The sequence below is a fragment of the Chlorocebus sabaeus genome, chromosome 20, assembly GCF_047675955.1.
Source record: "Chlorocebus sabaeus isolate Y175 chromosome 20, mChlSab1.0.hap1, whole genome shotgun sequence".
NCBI classification, from domain to species: Eukaryota; Metazoa; Chordata; class Mammalia; order Primates; family Cercopithecidae; genus Chlorocebus; species Chlorocebus sabaeus.
This window is the reverse complement of record NC_132923.1, coordinates 13,610,984-13,631,975: the sequence shown is the minus strand read 5'-3', so window position 1 is coordinate 13,631,975 and position 20,992 is coordinate 13,610,984. Positions and strand designations below refer to the sequence as shown.

The following is a 20,992-nucleotide window of genomic DNA, read 5'->3' as shown; positions in this document are numbered from 1 at the left end:
TCACTTGGAAAAGCTTGTCCAGTTTAATGATTAGTTCCATACAATGGCAACAAAATATGTATGATTTCTGAAGCCAGAGTTTGGGATGCCTGAACAACAGAAGGACCACCAATTTGCAAGAGAAGTTGATTAGGTTTGTTCTCTGCTTTGGGAACACTGGATTTGGAATCACACAGCCTCATTAACCTTAGAAGATTATACTGATGGCTTTGGGGAATCATAAATCCTAGGCTGGCCACAATAGAAGCAAGGAAAGCAATTAGGCTGTTGCAGTTTTGTGGTCTGGAGCAGTGATTAAGTCTTAAAGTCTTTCCAGACCAGCAGCATCTGCATTAGTTGAAGTTATTAAAAATGAAAATTCCCAGGTTCCATGATTTGTGTTAAGCTTTCTGGGTGATGCTGATGCATGCTAAAGTGTGAAAAACAGCAGATAAATAACATGTTGGAGTACAGTGGTGGTAATGGAAACAGAAATGTTGGATTTTATCTTTGACGTAGAATAGATGTGGCTGAGGAACAGGATTTAGGTAACAGTGAAACCCCTAGATTTTTGGCTTGAGCAACTGTGTAGATCGTGGTACTATTAGGATAGAACACTGGGAGAAGATACTCGTTGGGACACTGAAGGGAGATCCAGAGTTCCGCTTGAAATTTGAGAAGCTCTTTGCTATTCAAGTGGATATGTGCAGTTGACAGTTTGAGAGATGGATCTAGAGTTCAGTAAAGACAACGCAAGCCTGTCTAAGATCTACCCGTGAACTGTGAACACAGCAATGGGAATGATGGACATCACCTTAAAGTATTTTTCTAGACTTTATTACTCATGTGTTTGTCATGAGGTATAACTGAGTAGTTCATAGTCCTATAATGTATGTTATTGACTAGGTAGTATTTGTTTTTATAATTATGTTTCTGTTACAGTGCTGCCACATGTGTTTCCCAGAAACGCATTTTGCCCACAGTTCTTAGGGTTGGCCTGATTTGTTTGTTGTCTCAACCTGCGTCTTACTGTGATTAGTTCAGGAATCTAGATCAAACTAATTGGCATTTAACATTTCAGGAAGTGAACTGAGTTAACAACTGACTAACTCAGCAGGGGAGTGTAGCATGCCATTATCTTTTGGGAAAGCAGCTTATTTGCTTTCAAGAGGTAGCAGCAGGATGGACTGTCTTTAGGTATGAAGGCAAGAATGATTATAGACAAAATGCAGAGGAGGGCACAGTGTGGGAGAATCAGAGAACTGAGCCACTCATGGAGTTCAGTCAACCTTGGATCCCTGCTGTACCTTTGGACTTCCAGTTAAGCCAATTTGTCTGACGTATTTGTTTATACCAGTTTGAATCCTGAAATATTTCAGGAATAATAAATAATTTTCTAGATACAAGGAAAGATCTTTCGTGAAAGGTCTCAAAGAAGTCAAATGGGGTCTATTAGGACAGAGTTGCTCCTATTACATATTTGGAACAAATGTCCATATGTTGAAAATCAATACTTGACTAAGGCTAAAGACTAATATTACTATCACAGGAAGAATGTCCAGGGTTTTGTTTTTTTTTAAGATGTGAAATGTTATTTAAAATTTTTAAATAAACTAAATCAAAAAATTTTAGTAGTTGTATTAATTTCCTGAGGCTGTCAAAGTACCATAAACTGTATGGCATAAAACAACAGAAACTTATTCTTTCATGGTTTTAGAGGCCAGAAGTTTGAAATCAAAGTGTTGGTAGGGCCATGCTCTCTCCAAACCCACTAGGGGAAGACTCTTGTCTTTCAGTGTCTGGTAGCCCCATTTGTTCTTTGGTTTGTGGCAGCATAACTGTAATCTCTACCTCAGTCTTTTCATGTATGTCTCCATGTTTTCTTTCTTTTTTTTAGATGAAGTTTCTCTCTTGTTGCCCAGGCTGGAGTGCAATGGCATGATCTTGGCTCACTGCAACCTCCACCCCCCGGGGTTCAAGCAATTCCCCTGCCTCAGCCTCCTGAGTAGCTGGGATTACATGCGTGCATCAGCACGCCCGGCTAATTTGGTATTTTTGGTAGAGATGGAGTTTCATCATGTTAGTCAGGCTGGCCTCGAACTCCTGACCTCAGGTGATCCACCTGCCTTGGCCTCCCAAAGTGCTGAGATTACAGACGTAAGCCACTGCACCCAGCCGTCTCCATGTCTTCTTATAAGGGTATCAGTCATACTGGATTAGGGCCCACCCTAGTGACCTCATTTTAACTTGATTACATCTGCAAAGACCCTGTTTCCAAAGAAGGCAAAATTCTAAGGAACTAGGGGTTAGACTTCAACATATCTTTTGGGGGGACACAACTCAATCCGTAACATTAGTCAATGGCTGTGGCAGGCTAAATGTGGCTCCCAAATATGTCCATATCCTAATCCCTAGAGCCTGAGTATTACCGTATATAGCCAAGGAGATTTTGCAGATGTAATTCTGAGATTGAGAGATTATGCCAGATTATCCAGATAGGCCCCAAATGTAATCACCACAGTCCGTATAGAAGAGGCAAGAAAGTCAAGTGTAGAAGCAGAGAGAGATTTGAAGATTAACAGGCTGCTTGCTTTGAAGATAGAAGGGACCATAAACCAGAAATAAACCTCTCGAAGCTGGAAAAGGCATGGAAATAGACCCTCCCCCTTAAGGCTTCTGGAGGGAGTGCAGCCTTGATTTCTACTGAGTAAAATTGATTTTGTACTTCAGACCCCCAGAACTGTAAGAGAATAAATGACTGTTGTTTTAAAACCATTGAGTTTGTAGTAATTTGTTGCAGCAGCCACAGGAAACTCATACAACAGCTATACAGAGTTTTTCCGATAATTGGAGAAATCTGAATATGGATTGCATATTAATACAGAATCAGCATTAAATTTATTACGTATAATAATGTTATTGTAGCTATTTAGGAGAATATCCTATTTTTAAGAGACATGCCACCGTATTTACGGAGAAGTGCCAACATGTTTGCAGTTTATTTTCAGATGGGTCAGGGGCTGTGTGTACCTGAGAAGACAAAGATAAGGCAAATGCAGCGAAATCATCATAATTGGTGAATCCAGGTGAAGGGACTATGGTTGCTCTTTGTACTTTTTTTTCCAACTTTTCTGTAGGTTTAAAATTTTCAAAATAAAAAAATGGGAAATACTTTAAAAACTGTAATCAAAGACAGTACAGAAACTCATACATTAATGTATTTTACAATAAAATTAATTATGTAAATTGATATTTCACTAATTTCACCCCCAAGTTATATTAAAAGCTTTATTATATACGTTTGATAATAGCATATGGAAACTAGAACTCTGAATGATATCCATTGGTCATAATACATACTGTGTAGTGGTAATGGTGACTTTTGTGACTGCACAAGACCAGAGATGCCCCAAATGACATTGACATAGACATCTCATTATTCTAAGGCTAAAACTGAAGTTGAATAGGTTTCAGTCAAATACTGAGATGAAAGCTGAGGCAGTCCTGGGGGCGGGGGTAAGTGTGTGTGTGTGTGTGTGTGTGTGTGTGTGTGTGTGTGTGTGTATACACACAGACATGATTTCTAAATATTTACAGAAAGAAAGGGTAGATTATCTACAAAAGAATAAGAATCAGACTGATATGAGATCTTATAAACCTAATCCCCTTCTTTCCTAAACTCCAGATTCTCATATTTCTGACTTCCTGTGATATTTATACTTCGATACTTACCAGGAGTCTTCAACATTTTGTTCAACAGTATTCTTGGTTTCCTTCCTCCAAGACTACTCCTCCCTCCTATCAGCAAATAGTAGCTCTTTTCAAGTGCTCAGTGTAAAAACCTACAATTAATCCTTGATTTCTCTTTTAGTCAGCCTATACTAAATCAATTTCATTTAAAATATCTCCGCAACTAATCTGCATCTCCACATCTCCATTGCTACCACCAGCCTCTCCAGTCAGTCAAATTCTCCAAGAGTACTCTATCTCATTTAAAAGACAAAATCTCTGCAATGGCCTGTGAAGCTCCTTAATGGCCTACATGATCTGGCCTTCGAGCACCTCTCTGATCTCTGCAAAACTTTCCCTTGGTCAGTGTGCTTCAGCCACATTCACCAGCTTGTTCCTGCCTTGGGGCCTTTGTACTTACCATGTTGTTCTGAGAATACTCTGCCTTAAGATATTCTATAACTATCTTACTGTATACAGCTCTGCTCAAGTATTAACTATCAAACCTGTCATCCCTATTCCACTCCACGTTCTGCTTTACTTAACAGAATTGCACATATGGCCCCCTGAATAATATAAATTTATTTGTTCACTTATTTTTACTTATCCACTAATTAAAGTGTAGACTTTTTCTATTCTGTTTACTGCTGTATTCCCAGCATATTTTATCCGAATGTGCAGTGGTTTTTCTTCTCCCTTATTGTGGGAAGTCCTGTGCACAAATACACATAATAGAACCTGAATGTCATATTGCTTTCATACCTGTGTGAATTTTGGTAAGAAAGGAAAAGTAGCGATTGACAAGTAATATAATTACATTGAGTCACTCTCATAGTTAGCTGTTTATTGCTTTCCTGCTCTTATTCTCAGTCCCCAGGACCAAATGTTGACCACTCCCTCCCCCACATATAACTGGTTATTTACTCAACGCCATGCAGGTGCCTGTTAAAAGGAAGTCACATACCTGCCTTACTAACTCAACCTTTCCCTACTGTCTTTCTCTCTGACCCCCACCTCCATGCTTTAAATTAACTTTGCAGGCTTAGGCTTTATCTCTCAGTAGAGCCATGTAAGGTATGTGTAAAAGCAAGAAAATGTTTCCTGGGGATGAAGCTTTCAAAAGCTTGCTTTTTTTTTTTCTTTTGGCAATAAAATAAGGTACATTTAGCACAATACCTAATAACTAAAAAATCTGTTTTTATTTGGGTGGGGTACACAGCAAGTGTGTCATCCTGGAAGATACTATTTGGAATTTTATGTAGGTACATAAAGAGAAAAAAGTGAAAAGGGGCTACTAGGACACTACAGTATGCTTAATGTGTATTTTCTAGTAAGTTTGTAATATGCCTTTATCTTGGTACTTTTATCTTCTGTTCTCACTTGATCTTTTTGAAATGTATTTTCAATCCTAATAAAAATATATAAAGTCCTAATTTAATAAAGGATTAAATGAAACTTTTGTATATCGCACTGCAATTCTCGGAAAAAAGGGGGGTGTGGGGAGGGGGAATTATCTGGCATAGTGACTGAAAATTGTGAACACGTTCTTACCAAGGAATATGGCAACTGCATAACCAAAAGTCAGTGGTTACCAAACTTAAGAATCACCTGGTGTTGTGTCATAGATTGCTTGTCTCTCGCCCCCAGTGATTTGGATCAGTGGAAATATGTGGGGTTTAAGGAATATAAAATATATTTATGTATATATTTGTGTGTGTCTCAAAAGCTTCAGGGTATATATATTTGTGTGTGTCTCAAAAGCTTCAGGGTAAAATAAGTTTTAACTGTTTAGGAAACTATTGTTTAAGGTATCCAGTCTCAAAAATGAAGGCCTTAAAACTTAGACCTAATTTTTTCATTACATTTCTTGCGCAGATAATGGTAAAATACCCAACGATCACAGTGGGGAATTGTCTACATACCAACACTTGACTAAAAAGCTTTACTATCCATGACAGCAGCCTTTCCATTACTCTATTCTGAGAGCATTTAACGTCTTGAAACCCAGGAATAAATACCTATAGGCTCACAGTACCTGAAAGGAATACCAAATTGAGACAAGAGGACTATGTAAACGGAAAATTGCTTCAACCATAGAATGGAGGTCTACAGCTGCGGAAGGAAAGTTTACATGGTGAGGCGTGGTCACAAAAGTTTAGGAATATTCTCAGATTACTACACAATTTAACGAGCTCAATATGCAATTAACATTTTTTTCTTCCACTCTCCTGAGCAGATTTACACTGACCGCCCCGGTAGCAAACCGACTATGGAAAAGGCAAATTATGTGCACATTACCATGTTATTACCAGGTAGTTCTCGACCAAGCTACAGATTCCGGCTTTATCTTATATTCCTCTCCCATCAGCTGCAGAAAAAGGGATAGGTGCTGTGAAAAAATCCCTAAGTAGAACTTACAGTAAGCAGTGGGAAAACAGTTTGTTTCACCGAAGGGGTTAAGCAGCCCAGAAAAGAGACTTTGGAGTCAAGCAGCCGGGACTCACTTGGAGCCGGTGTACTTGGTGACGGCCTTGCAAGTGCCCTCGGACAAGGCGTGCTTGGGCCAGCTCGCCGGGCAGCAGCAGGCGCAGGGCCGTCTGGCTCTCGCGGGACGTGACGGTGGAGCGCTTGTAGTGCGCCAGGCGGGACGCCTCTCCCGCGATGCGCTCGAAGATGTCGTTGGCGAAGGAGTTCGCGATGCCCACGGCCTTGGACGAGATGCCGGTGTCGGGGTGGACCTGCTTCAGCACCTTGTACATGCAGATGGAGTAGCTCTCCTTGCGGCTGCGCTTGCGCTTCTTGCCGTCTTTCTTCGGGGCTTTGGTGACGGCTTTCTTGGAGCCCTTCTTGGGAGCGGGCGCGGACTTTGCAGGTTCAGGCACGGCCAGACCCAACACCGACTCTCAACCCCCGAGAACGCAGGCAGAACCTTGGTCTCGGGGTCTACCGGAAACGACTGTGCACTTACAGAGGCCGTGCGCATGACGCTGCGTTGTGGTTCGCGAGTTTTTCGCGGCGCCCAATGCGAGGGAGACGAGATTATGTAAATGAGTGGATTCTGGCTGAGCTATCCTATTGGCTATCGGGACAAAATTTGCTTGAGCCAATCAAAGTGCTCCGTGGACAATCGCCGTTCTGTCTATAAAAGGGTGAAGCTGCGGCGTTTTCGGTGACTTTTCCGGTCGCCAGGCAGGAGTTTCACTCGGTGACTACTATCGCTGTCATGTCTGGTCGTGGCAAGCAAGGAGGCAAGGCCCGCGCCAAGGCCAAGTCGCGCTCGTCCCGCGCCGGCCTCCAGTTCCCGGTAGGGCGAGTGCACCGCTTGCTGCGCAAAGGCAACTACGCGGAGCGGGTGGGGGCCGGCGCGCCAGTCTACATGGCGGCGGTCCTCGAGTACCTGACCGCCGAGATCCTGGAGCTGGCGGGCAACGCGGCTCGGGACAACAAGAAGACGCGCATCATCCCTCGTCACCTCCAGCTGGCCATCCGCAACGACGAGGAACTGAACAAGCTGCTGGGCAAAGTCACCATCGCCCAGGGCGGCGTCCTGCCTAACATCCAGGCCGTGCTGCTCCCTAAGAAGACGGAGAGTCACCACAAGGCAAAGGGCAAGTGAGGCTGACGTCCGGCCCAAGTGGGCCCAGCCCGGCCCGCGTCTCGAAGGGGCACCTGTGAACTCAAAAGGCTCTTTTCAGAGCCACTCACGTTTTCAAATAAAAGAGTTGCTAATGCCGGCTCCTCTCAGTCCAGCGTTTCTCAGTAGTAAACTGCGAACCTGCAGCGGACCGGACGGGACGGGACGGGGGTGTGTGTGTGTGTGTGTGCGCGCGCGTGTGCCGTCTTGCATCTGGAGCACGTAACTGCCTTGGGTCATCGATGAGTGGGCCCCCACTCCTAGGACTTCCCAGCGCAGGTGGAGGCACCAAACATCCTGGGCGCCGCCACGGTCCACTCCACACAGTTACAAACACCAGCGCCGCGGGCAGTACCCAAGGCGCTTAAAGTGTTGCGCCCGGAGCGCGCGCTTCCCCAGTGGTTTCCGCAGGCCATGGCCGGGCACTTAGACCTAGCCTAGCACTAGCGGGACGTGCTCCTTGCCCCCACCCCCGATGGGGTAGTGCTCGCCCAGTGTGGCGGAGCTGGGTCTTGGCTTCACGGAGCTAACTTAAGTCTTAGTTTCTGTTTTGTTTCCCAAAGCGCCTTGGCGGCGGAGAGTAAGGGTCTCGGAGGCGGAATCTGGGGGCGGGCACCTCTCCCACCCAAAAGGTATCCGACAGGCGAAAAACCACCCGCCAAGTAGCAACTGAAGGCTGGGGGCAAATGGAAGAATGAGGTTCCATGCCGGAGCCGCTGGGCGCAACAAGAAAGGAAGCGAAGGGCGGACAGGGAACAATCTGACAAAACTGCCACGGAAAACGACTTTCACCCTAAAGGAAAGGGGGAAAAACAAGCTTGCAAAACTTGGCCAACTGGAAAGTAGAAAGTGAGGCGGGTGGGCGGGATTAGGGAGGACTCTGCCCAAGCCAACCGGTGACTTTAGGACGGGTGACGTCACAGCCAATGGACAGCCAGCGCGGGATTTTCAATTCTTGTTCCGCCCAATCGGGAAAAGACTGTGCTTATAAAGACGGCTGCCGCGGGGCCAGCAGCTCGTTTCTCTCCCCGCCGCTGCGCTGGTAAGCTTGTGTGTTGGTTCGCTATGGCCCGTACTAAGCAGACTGCCCGCAAGTCGACCGGCGGCAAGGCCCCGAGGAAGCAGCTGGCCACCAAGGCGGCCCGCAAGAGCGCGCCGGCCACGGGCGGGGTGAAGAAGCCGCACCGCTACCGGCCCGGCACCGTGGCCCTGCGGGAGATCCGGCGCTACCAGAAGTCCACGGAGCTGCTGATCCGCAAGCTGCCCTTCCAGCGGCTGGTACGCGAGATCGCGCAGGACTTTAAGACGGACCTGCGCTTCCAGAGTTCTGCCGTGATGGCGCTGCAGGAGGCCAGCGAGGCCTACCTGGTGGGGCTGTTCGAAGACACGAACCTGTGCGCCATCCACGCCAAGCGCGTGACCATCATGCCCAAGGACATCCAGCTGGCCCGCCGCATCCGTGGTGAGCGGGCTTAAGAAGTGCGTGTTTGGTCGGAGGTTCCATCGCATCCAAAAGGCTCTTTTCAGAGCCACCCACATCAGCACTTGGAAGAAGCTGTACCGCTTGCCCTCCGTGCTCCCCCTCCGGCATTAGAGCGGGGAAGGCACTTCCGGTTAGGCTCCCAAAAAAACACGGGGTCGCTTGACAAGTCAGGTCCCCTGCTGCGGTGCCATCTTGAGCTCTGCCGACTTCGGCCAGTTGGCCTGGCCGGGCTGCGGCGGCTTTCCTTGGCGCCGGCTTGGGGGCTTTGACGGTCCGGCTCTTCCTGCGCGTGACCGGGGCCCTGCGTGGCGGGGGGAGGTGGGGCGGGAGGGACAGGGCGTCGGTCCCGAGGCCAGGGGTCACCAGGCGGACGCTCAGGGCTCGCGGTCCTGAGAGCGCCTGGCCTTTGCGGAAGTGGAGGGCCACACGCCCGTGCTTCGCGCCCAAACCGGCGTCACCCGGCGCGGCCCTCCGGCTAGCGAGGGAAATGACCACCTCGGCCTCGCCGGGGTTCTGCGGGCAAACGTGGGGAGAACTGCGCTGGGGCTGCCGGTCGGGCTCACGCCACCTCCACCAGCACAGTGGTAACCCCCACATCCTGCCCCTAAGCCAAAATCCCCGGGGGCGCGGGGTGTGGGCGGAATTTTGTGAATCTGGGCTTAATCGAGCTGTTCCCTGTCCATGTCCACAGAAGGAGACTCACTCTGTTCCAATGAGGGCACTCGGTCCTCTTAGAAGCTGCATGGTGTGTCTGGATTTTCTGTCCAGACTCAGTAGTTTCTTTACATTGTTTTCGTCGGACATGTGGGCAGACGCTGGTCCCCGAGTTCAGATCCTTGGGAAGACAGTAGATCAAACAGGCAGAACGTGGGCCTCCGTTGGGCAAATGAAGTTCCTCACCTTAGGAAATCGTGACAGGAGGCCTCAGAGGCGATCTCTGTAGTCTCTGGGAGCTGGGAAGTCCAAGGCCTCTTAGTGGGAAAGTGACGCAGGGTCTTGCAGAGCCCACTCTACACAGGGCCAGACACAAATGGCCATAGAGGTCTTAGGTAACACCGTCTCGGTCATTTATTTGCTCCTCAAAGAAGCCAGGGCTTTGGTTTTCTGTTTGTTTCATCACAGTTAACAGGTTAAAAGCATTCGCCGCAGAGATCTGTGAGAATTAAGAGGGGAGAAGAGAAGGGATAATGGAATAAAACTTCGTTTTGTAAAGCTGCCATTTTGGCTTTCCTGAGGCGTGTTAAGTGAGGAGAGCAGTGTAGGTGAGCCCTGCTGGGGACTGCCACATGTTTCTGCTCCAGGGTCACAGCAATTTCTAGAGAATGCCTCCAGGTCTCTGCGGAGACTCTCATAACCTGCTTAGGCCCACCGTGCATGGGCGGTATTCTGACTTCAAAAAGTAGTGACCTTCAGAGGTGGGTGGGTCACCCACCATCTCTGCACCCAGCTTCTCAGGCCCAGTAGTGACTGAGCAGAGACCGGAAGCTGCGGATGTTGGTGTCAGACATCTAGGTCCTCTGACTGCCCCCCCCACCCCGCCCTCCAGATCACACTCCTTTCACTCACCAGTCTGGGCACCTCTAAACTCCGGGAGGTCTCCCCGGCTGAATCTCAAAGGAAAATTTCGTGGCATTTTTTTATATCCAGTCAGGAATAGAATTCATTACAGGTTGCGGTCCTGGCACTGTGAAGGCCTGCACTCACAGGAATCTGTCAGTCTTCGTATTTGTTTGCGAGACCAGCATAAGCTGAATTCATCAATACAAGATAACATTCTAAAATGCTAAGTTTTAACATTTAATCATTCCCTGTACTTAAATCATTGTCTACCCTCAGGTGACAGTTAAAGGATAATTAAGGATACGGTAAAGAAATACTCTTCCTCTGGCTGGGCACTGTGGCTCACAGCTGTTAATCCCAGCACTTTGGGAGGCGGAGGCGGGCGGATTGCTTGAAGTCAAAGTTCCAGACCAGCTTGGGAAACATAGCAAGACCCTGTCTCTACAACAACAACAACAAAAAGAAAAAGAAAAAGAAAAAAGAAATACCTAGCCGGGGGTGGTGCCATTTGCCTGTGGTCCCAGCTACTCGGGAGGCTGAGGTGGGAGAATCACTTAAGCCCGGGAGGCGGAGGCTGCTGTGAGCTGAGATTGTGCCACTGCACTCCAGTGTGGGTGACAAGACAGTGAGACCCTGTCTCAAACCCACCTCTTCCTCTAATAACTAGCTTCTACGTGGCTACCTTGCCAGTAAGCCCACTCTGAATCTGTGGCTTTTATGAAGTGAAAAACGTGCTTTGTTCACATTTAATTCTGCCTTAGGCAGGCTAGTGGGGGACAGGTGTGTGTGTGTATGTGTGTGTTTGGAGGGGAACTATGTGGTAAGAGACATGGCCATGTTTACACTGCTTTTTCTTCCTTAGAAGAGGACTTGTCCACTCTCCTGGTCACCCTTATCCTTCTCTAGGTTCCCATCTCAGTCTTCTCATGTCTTTCTCTTCCCCATCAATATTCCTGGTTTCCCCCGTGCTGGCCTTGGCCATCTTCTTTTCTCCCTGCAACTCAAGTGAGATCGACTCCCTGCTTTCCACATTTCTGTCCCTTAGCTAAGTGCTCCCAAATTGGTATCTTCTGCTGAGACCCTATCCTGAGCTCTACACATTGTGTGTGTGTGTGTGTGTGTGTGTGTGTGTGTGTGTGTGTGTGTGTGTGTATGAAACAGGGTCTCACTCACAAAGCAAATTTTAACATTTGGGTGAACATCTGGGCAACATATATTCAGGTTTTAAATATTTTTGCATTAAAACAAAAACTGTTTAAAAAAAAGAAAAAGAGGACAGGCGCGGTGGCTCACTCCTGTAATCCCAGCATTTTGGGAGGCCGAGGAGGGCGGCTCACCTAAAGTCAGGAGTTCGAGACCAGCCTGGCCAACATGGCAAAACCTCCATCTCTACTAAAAATACAAAAATTAGCCCGGAGTGGTGGTGGGCGCCTGTGGTCCCAGCTACTCGGGAGGCTGAGGCAGGAGAATCACTTGAACCCGGGAGGTAGAGGTTGTGGTCAGCCAAGATCGTGCCACTGCACTCCAGCCTGCATGACAGATTGAGACTCCATCTCATAAAAAGAAAGAGGAAGGATGGAAGGGAAAGAAAGGAAAGGAAGGAAAGAAAGAGAAAGAAAGAAAAAAAAAGAAAGAAAGAGAGAAAGAAAGAAAGAGAAAGAAAAAAAGAAAGAGAGAAAGAAAGAAATGCTGTTACCTAAGTCAGTGGCTTTCAACCTTTAATGTGTATCAGAATCACCGGGAGGGCTTTTTTAAAGCACAGATTACTATGTCTCACCCCTCAGTTTCTCATTCAATAGGTCTGGGGTGGGGCCCAAGACTTTATCCCAGGTGATCAGTGCTGCTAGATGAGAGGCTACATTTTGAGAACAACTGATTCAGACAATGGACATGTTTTCTCCCCCACTCCCTTTCTTTCTTTATCTTCAAATTTTTGATACCTCCTTCTTTAGTGGATCTTGGTGAGGATCAGACAGATTCATCAGCATTGCCTTTAAAATTAAAAAAAAAAAAACAGTGATACTTGAAATAGCAATGCTGAAAATCACAGGTCAGATTTAAAAGGGAAAAGGAAACATCTTGAGCATTACAACCTCTATTTCTTACCTGGACATCTTCACAAATGTTATTCTTGCCACTTCCTCCCTGCCCTCACCCCCTTTACTCTGTATCTCAGTAGGATGCCAATCATTCTGCCCTTTATTCAGAGTCCGACACAAGCCCCAACGTCCATAGCCAAGTTTTCCTTGGTTTCCCAGCAGCCAGTGACTTCTGTAGCATTAGGATTCCTATAGTAGTTATTGTCTACATTTCTCAGCATATTGAATATGTACTGCCTCTTACTATTGGACTGTTTATTCTTAAATGTGTACAGGTATGGATTTATGTCATCTATATATTATGCATTTATTTGTCTTCTCCGTTCTGATGGTAAGCTCCTGGAGGGCAAGTCTTGCATCCGCCGCTTTGCTGGCAGCCCCATTGGTAAGCTCCTGGAAGGCAAGTCTCGCACCAGTGCTTTGCCGGCGACCTGATTGCTAAGTACCGTGTATTAAGCTTAGTTCAGTCTCAAGTGTTTGATGTTGATGAGAGCAGCCACATCTGAAAACCAATAAAGCAACTGCTGGTTTATCCTTTGGGAGCTGACAGAATTTCTTCTTCCAAATACGTACACAGTAAAATCATAAGCCTAGAATGTTAAAAAAAAAACAAAAAACAAAAAACTTATGGGCTATGCAATGGCTGCAAAACTGTAAGGATTAGAAATGTGAACCCACATTTTAATCCAAATGAGGGCAATTTAGAGGTGGTAAAGAATAGCTTGCTTTAACATATGCCATGCTGATATAGAATTGGCTTTTGCTTTGTCAAAATTAAATTGTGCTTTCTGTATCGATGGTGGGCACGTTTCTGCAGGTCTCTCATTCTAAGCTACAACAGGCCCTAAGAAGTAGAAGTCACATACCTGAATTAGTTGTGAAGATGCTTTCAGATCATATCGTTGGTTCACTCTTATAGAAGGATCACATTAAAATGTCTCTGCATTTGTATCCTTGCAATGCCACAACTGAAAGACAGTTATCTCATAGGTCCTTGATTAAATTAGGAGCCTTTTTACTGAACACAAGAAATGATACTTTTCAGGCACTGGGCAGATAGCTTGGTAGAAACTCATTGTTTTAACTGTACTAAGACTGAGCTGAGTGCGTGGCTGAAGACACCATATAACATGGACCCTTACTAAGGGATCTAGTCCACTCGCTTGTTATGTAGAGGGTAAAATGAAGCTCAGAACAGTCAATCGCGAAATCTAAGCCGATCGGGTGGGAAAGCCGGCATCACTAGAATGATAATCTAAGGCTGCTTCTCCCACTTTGCCTGAGCAAATATGGGGAGATTACATAGCAAGGCACGGGTAAATTGCCAGTGCCTATTTCTCAGAACCAGATCTGGTGATCGCAAAGACGTGCCCCTCTAGGTGTGCCTATATACTGCTCCAGAAGAGCAAGCCGAGAAAGTAGTGCTCAAACCTAGAGCACATTCAACGTTTCATATAGATAAAGGCAAAAAAAAAAAAAAAAAAAAGGCCAAGTAAGTGAAAAAGCAGCTTTCGGTCAACGACTTAAGTCTTTACGGCTGTGAGCGCCATGGGCCACAGTAGCTTTCCGTTAACTTCAGATCCGGCTGTCGCCCCACTGCCAAAGTTACCTTCCAACATCGTTACTGTTGCACTGTATGCAGTCAAGTGTCCAGCTCCTCAGATGAGCGAGTGGTCGGCCCTAAAAAGGGCCTTTGGGATCGAAACGTGCAAAGCTGGAGCGGCGGCCTAGCCTCCGAAGCCGTACAGTGTGCGCCCCTGGCGCTTGAGCGCGTACACCACATCCATGGCCGTGACGGTCTTGCGCTTGGCGTGCTCGGTGTAGGTGACTGCGTCCCGAATCACGTTCTCCAGGAACACCTTCAGCACACCGCGGGTCTCCTCGTAAATGAGGCCAGAGATCCGCTTAACGCCGCCACGCCGAGCTAGACGCCGAATGGCAGGCTTGGTGATGCCCTGAATGTTGTCTCTCAGGACCTTGCGGTGGCGCTTAGCGCCCCCTTTGCCTAAGCCTTTTCCACCCTTTCCCCTGCCAGACATGACTGCTACAGCCTGAAAGACAGCTTCTGTCAGGGCAGGCACGGTCTTCCCCTGATATACAAGAGTATCGGACCAGATTGAAAACCGAAAGCGCGCCGGCGGGAAGCTTTCTCAATTGTCCCCGCCCTCTCGACATTTCGTCATTTCTTTTCTGTTCTCCTCTCCCTCCTCCTCCACTCTGCTCAGGTCCCTCCCACCCTCTTCCCCCCCGCGCCCCCCTACGCCATAGTCCCCGGGAGAATTCAGATCCCAACCCGGGGCTTCCGGATTCTGCAGTGGCTTTGGCCTGTGTCTGGTCTGAGGACGCCCGAAAGGCACTGCACTGAGGCTAAGGGAAAGTTCTTCTGGAGGGAGCCTCAGGTAGAGCAAATGGAGGCCAGAGGCGGGCAGGAGCGCGCCAGCGCAGGATTTAATCCCGACGAGCGGATTCAGAGCCGTGCTTATAGGAAGCCTCAGGAAGCGCCGTTCCGACGATGAGGCCAACATGCGAGAGGCGACCTCAAGAGCCGCGGCGCCAGGGATCTGTGCGCCAAGGGAGGACGGGAGGGAGCAGGTTCGCCATAATTCCTGACTCTAGGCTCTGTTTGGTTGGACCGAGCCACTCTATTTTAGCTCACGCAGGAGAATTCTGGCCCTGGGAAAATTGATCTCAGCATGCTGCGAGGTCAGCGAATCCCAACACACTGTCGCTCAAAGCAGTGCTGGAAGAAACAAAACAGTTCTCCCTCGGTAGAACTGAGGGGGATTGGTCCAGGCCTCCCGCCGATACCAAAATCCTGGTTGCTCAAGTCTCTCATAGAAAATGGCGTAGTATTTGCACATAACTATGCACATCCTCCCGTGTACTTTAAATGGTCTCTAAATTACTTTGTAACACCTAATCCAATGTAAATGCTATGTAAGTAATTGTTATACTGTTTTTATTTTTACTAGCTTTTGTTGTATTTTTTTTTTTTTTAATTCATTTGTTTGATATTTCGATCTTGGAGAACCCGCGTATGTGGAGGGCCTGCTACACACAGAAAACTGAGGGATATTCTGTGCATCCGTTTCTACGGATCCTCTAAACCGGCCTTTGTTTTCAGCCAGGATTTAGTGCCCAACTGTGTCCTCTGGAGGCCCCACATGGAGCTAGCAAAGTTTGCTAAATCGGGTTTTGCAAGAGGACTATCTGCTCCATACTGAGAGTAATTACCACAAACTGCTCTATGAAATTGGTTGGGGTTCTTACTGTTAGCATGTTTATTACTTTATCAGGGCTCTCTGTAGGAGAGTCTGTGAGAAAATGTTCTGGTTTCTGCTGAAAGAATCGCGTTTGGTTGGGGTTTTTTCCCCCGAAAAATATTATTTTTAAAAACTCTTCTGTGCCCTGTTTAATCTCTCCCTTGGATCCACCTCCTATGTGCTCATAAATCGTAAATCTGTATTCAGACTTCTAGACTCGAAACACGTAGATCCACCTCGTGGTTCTTCAGTCATTTTAAGCTCAAAACTCAAAATCTCCCGAAATCAAAATGTTGACATTTATAATCTCCAGGGTGTGACTCACGGGGCATGAGGGGAGCAGTTCTCTCCCTCCCCGCATAAAGCTGGTTCTCCTGTCTGCTCACTGAACGGTTCCACTAGGCATCACAGCATCTACATGCCTAAACCAACACCCCAGCATTGGCATCAGATATCTTCCTCTCCCTTGGCTGCTTCAGGACAGAGAAGAAACATGCTTGCCCTTTTCTGACTCTTTAGTAACTCTCACCGAATCTATCACATTATTTTACATCTCTTTACATCTTAGTACTCCCCCATCTTGGCTGTGTGTTCCTTACTGGCAGTGATTTTTGTTTATTCATTTTTGTAAACTGACACTTAGTTCAGTGTCCAATATAAACTCAATAATAGTTAATAAAAGGAAAAGTTCCTGCATCTGATTGCTTTTAAACACTGTTAGAAAAGACATAACCAAATTGCAGCAGGATAAAACAACCACAAAACAAGGCTGAGAGGAGTGAGTGGTGATTTCTGGTGTCAGCGGGCACAGGACCCTGGGCAGAATCAGAGATACGGGGTCTATTCAGTTCCCTTTTTAAGGGGATCAGGACATGCTACCTCCAGATGTGCCAGTTTCGACTTAAGAATTATTTTCAGCTGAAATAAGCAGTTAAAATCCCTTACCTATTTAATAGCAGATCCCCCTCGCAAATCTCAAATTTTTAACTCAGTTGTCATAAACCTTCTTCAGGACTAGAAGCAAATCTAATCTCAGAGATGAGAAGTAGTCATCACACCCAAATAGACATTGTCACAAGACTCGAATCTTCCATCTATTCTAAGGGACCATTTATCTTTTCAAAAGTCATTTGGTTTTCCATATGTCCTTTATTCCTCCTCCTTTTCCCCTGCTGTTAGGTAGATCCCAAATTCTAACCACCCCTTTGAGTTACTCATCTCAGAGTGCTCCCTATGTATACACTTTTTTTTTTTTTTTTTTTTTTTTTTTGATTCAGAGTCTTACTCTGTCACCCAGGCTGGAGTGCAGTGGTACAATCTCCGTTTAAGCCCCCAAGTCTGTGGTGTTTTGTTATAGTCCCTCTGGAAACTAACACAGGATTCATGGTCTGCCAAAGTCCCATTCCCTGCTCAGACCGACAATGGATGGTGGGATCCTTTGTGATATGTACCCTGTGAGTTAGAAGTAGCAACTTAGAGCTGTAGAGGACAATACCTTTGCACCCAGTACCTCATCCACTGAATTTTATTTTCAAAGATATAGTCTGAAACCCTCAGAGGGTGAGTGCCTTTCCAGTGTGTCAGAGCCATTAGCAGCTGGGCAGACCGCTGAGCATGTAGATTTCTAGGTCAGGGCCCTCTCCCCAAAGAATCATACTCCCTGGTTGAACTGAACCTAAATCGGGTTTTAAACTAGACAGATGCCAAGGAACTTAAAATTTGAAAGACACCCAAGACCTGTCCATGGCCCTGGGATTTGAGGACAACCTGTGCATGTCATGGCTATGGCAGTTCAGGGGTCTCTGGCTTAGTGGGAATGTCTATGTCCTACCTTCACCCTTCTCACTCTTCCACCCCCATCTGCCCCTCCTATGACAATGGAGTGCTCATTCCCCAAATTCAGCACCGTGAAAGAGAGAAAGGAACACTGGATAGTGTAAGACCTGGTCTTGGCTTGTGTGAGACAGTGGAGGCCTCACTACTTGGTCTTTTCTGGTTTACTGTTAAAAGGTTGAAGCTGGGGCCTTGACTGCCTCCTTTCTCTGTTCCAGGGATGCTATACAATAGAAGTTTTGGGCCTTGACCATGGAAAGGTCCCATGAATTCTCCACTCAGCCCAGCTGAGCCCACTGCTCTCACAGTGGGTGAGGAAACGACAGGCAGTGCGAACGGGCATATGCACACTCACTGAGGAAGTGCAGCCTGTCTCACCCAATCTCTCTCACCCAGCCTAGGCAGAACACTGTTTCCTTAACTATCAGCAGCTATCTTGGAGATTTCCCCACAGGGCCAGGGCAACAGAATCTGGTACTCACTGTGACCATGGTCTGGAAGGACCATGAGGAATTCCCCAGTGCTGTCAGGGTTTCCCATACTGTCACAGACAGTTTAGTAATAGCTTTGACACCTTTTGGTAATAGGACAAAGTTAACACTCCTGCCACTATCCTGTGAAGGACAAACTTCCTAGGCCCCATAGGAAACTTTTGGAATGTCTTCTTTGGGTTGAGAAACTGGGGCAAAGTAGAACCCAATTTTTTCATGTCAATATCAAAATGTAACCATTTCAGGTGCACAGAGTTCCGCACTTTCAGATTGGTCTTAAAGAAAAGAAAATCGGCCAGGCGCGGTGGCTCAAGCCTGTAATCCCAGCACTTTGGGAGGCCGAGACGGGCATATCACGAGGTCAGGAGATCGAGACCATCCTGGCTAACATGGTGAAACCCCCGTCTCTACTAAAAAAATACAAAAAAACTAGCCGGGCGAGGTATCGGGCACCTGTAGTCCCAGCTACTCGGGAGGCTGAGGCAGGAGAATGGCGTAAACCCGGGAGGCCGAACTTGCAGTGAGACAAGATCCGGCCACTGCACTCCAACCTGGGCGACAGAGCGAGACTCCGTCTACAAAAAAAAGAAAGAAAGAAAAGAAAATCGCCAGGCGCGGTGGCTCATGCCTGTAATTCCAGCACTTTGGGAAGCCGAGGCGGGCAGATCACCTGAGATCAGGAGTTCGAGACCAGCCTGACCAACGTGGTGAAACCCCATCTCTACTAAAAATACAAAAAAAAAAAAAAAAAAAAAAAAAAGTTAGCCAGACTTGTTGGCGGGCGCCTGTAATCCCACCTACTCAGGAGGATAAGGCACGAGAATCGCTTGGACCCAGGATGCGGAGGTTGCAGTGAGCTGAGATCACAGCACTGCACTCCAAACTGGGTGACAAAAGCGATACTCCGTCTCAAAACAAAAAGAAGAAAGAAAGGAAAGAAAGAGAAAGAGAAAAAAAGAGAGAAAGAAAGAAAGAGGAAGGAAGGAAGGAAGGAAGGAAGGAAGGAAGGAAGGAAGGAAGGAAGGAAGGAAGGAAGGAAGGAAGGAAGAGAAAGAAAGAAAAAGTAAGAAAATCAAGTAAGGAGCAATTCACATTCTCTTGAAAATTCTCATTACATCCAGCCTGGTTCCAGGGAAACCCTGCCATGAAACTGGTATTGTTACTTAGACTTAGGGTCCTTTGATCAGAGTTGATGATGTCCTCAGCTAAGTCAATGCTAGGAGTCGACAGAGATGAAGTGATGGATGTGATGGAATTACAGAATGTAAATTTAATAAGATTTGGTATTTTAGCGCGGGGCGTGATGGCTCATGCCTGTAATCCCAGCACTTTGTGAGGCCAAGGTGGGCCGATCACATGAGGTCAGGAGTTCAAGACCAGCCTGGCCAACACGGTGAAACCTCCTCTCTACTGAAAATACAAAAGTTGGCCAGGCACGGTGGCTCATGCCTGTAATCCCAGCACTTTGGGAGGCTGAGGCGGGGGGATCATGAGGTCAGGAGATGGAGACCATCCTGGCTAACACGGTAAAATCCCGTCTCTACTACAGATATAAAAAATTAGCCGGGCGTGGTGGCAGGTGCCTGTAGTCCCAGCTACTCAGGAGGCTGAGGCAGGAGAATGGCGTGAACCCGGGAGGCAGAGCCTGCAGCGAGCCCAGATCGCACCACTGCACTCCAGCCTAGGCGACAAAGCAAGACTCCGTCTCAAAAAAAAAAAATCAGCCAGGCGTGGTGGTGCACACCTGTAGTCCCAGCTACTCGGGAGGCTGAGGCAGGAGAATTGCTAGAACCAGGGTGGTGGAGGTTACAGTGAGCCAAGATCGTGCCACTGCACTCTAGCCTGGGTGACAGAGTGAGACTTCATCTCAAAAAAAAAAAAAAAAAAAAAAAAAAAAATTGGTGATTTAGGCATTTGGAGAATGCATGCAACAAAGGAGCTTCTGGCCTGAGGAGCTATGGGGTTGATGTTAGATTTTAGTAACATGGAGAATGCAGAGAGAAGAAATTGCTTTTCTTTTTGTTTTTGGTTTTTTGAGACAGAATCTCTCTCGGTTGCCCAGGCTGGAGTGCAGTGGAAAGCGCTCTGCTCACTGCAACCTCCACCTCTCGGGTTCAGGCGATTCTCCTGCCTCAGCCTCCCAAGTAGCTGGGATTATAGGCGCCTGCCACCACGCCCAGCTAATTTTTTGTACTTTTAGTAGAGACGGGGTTTCACCGTGTTGGCCGGGCTGGTCTCGAACTCCTGACCTCAGGTGAGATACCCGCCTTGGCCTCCCAAAGTGCTGGAATTACAGGCATGGACCACCACACCCAGACAGAAATTGCTTTTGAAAGCAAAAAGATGCATAAAGTCCCTCCCGACATTGAAAATTGAGATTCTTGTTCTCTATCTAGGAGAACACATCCACCAGTTGTTATTACTCTAATCACTAAAGGGTCTCAGCTGGAGATACTTGTCAGTAAGCCCTCAGCAAATCGATAAGGAAAACGAAAGGTAGGGAATTTGATGAGATCTTCGCAGGGGTTAGGGAGAAAAGAAGAAGACTGAGACAGGCACCCTGGGCAAGCAGGAACATTGATGGGAGTTAGTAGACTAGGAGAATACCAAGAGATGGAGGATAGCTGGAAAGGGATGAGGACCACCAGAAGAGAATATGTCCCAAGGAGGCAAAGGAGGTGTCAACAGGGTCGTATTGTGCACCAAAGTTCAGAAATAATGATTATAACTTAACATTCCTTAAGCTCAGTGACTGCTGACTGTGCTTCATATTTTACATCTTATACATCACCACAACAATCCTGCAAGGAAGGCAGATGTTTTATCATTCTCACTTTACAGACTAGGAAGCTTTGAGTACTTTGCCCAAGTTCCCAAAACCATTAAGTGTCAGGGCCAGGGACTTTGTCCAAAGTGCTAGG

At 46.9% G+C, this 20,992-nt stretch overlaps 3 protein-coding genes and 1 pseudogene across 3 annotated transcripts; 2 read left to right on the top strand and 2 right to left on the bottom strand.

Moving 5' to 3' along the window:
- Positions 1-4,885: 4,885 nt before the first annotated feature.
- LOC103247787 (histone H2B type 2-E-like) lies at positions 4,886-6,691 on the bottom strand (annotated as a pseudogene).
- Positions 4,886-14,560, bottom strand: H4C15 (H4 clustered histone 15). Its single transcript, XM_008019821.3, has 3 exons — positions 13,351-14,560; positions 10,392-13,074; positions 4,886-9,978 (listed from the first exon to the last, which is right to left on the bottom strand). Exon 1 carries the CDS (start codon positions 14,521-14,523, stop codon positions 14,212-14,214), a length of 312 nt encoding a protein of 103 aa, XP_008018012.1. The 5' UTR covers positions 14,524-14,560; the 3' UTR covers positions 4,886-9,978; positions 10,392-13,074; positions 13,351-14,211.
- Positions 6,932-7,452, top strand: LOC103247785 (histone H2A type 2-A). Its single transcript, XM_008019811.3, has one exon. The coding sequence runs from the start codon at positions 6,932-6,934 to the stop codon at positions 7,322-7,324; it is 393 nt and encodes a 130-aa protein (XP_008018002.1). The 3' UTR covers positions 7,325-7,452.
- Positions 8,408-8,875, top strand: H3C15 (H3 clustered histone 15). Its single transcript, XM_008019812.3, has one exon. It carries the CDS (start codon positions 8,408-8,410, stop codon positions 8,816-8,818), a length of 411 nt encoding a protein of 136 aa, XP_008018003.1. The 3' UTR covers positions 8,819-8,875.
- Positions 14,561-20,992: the final 6,432 nt, after the last annotated feature.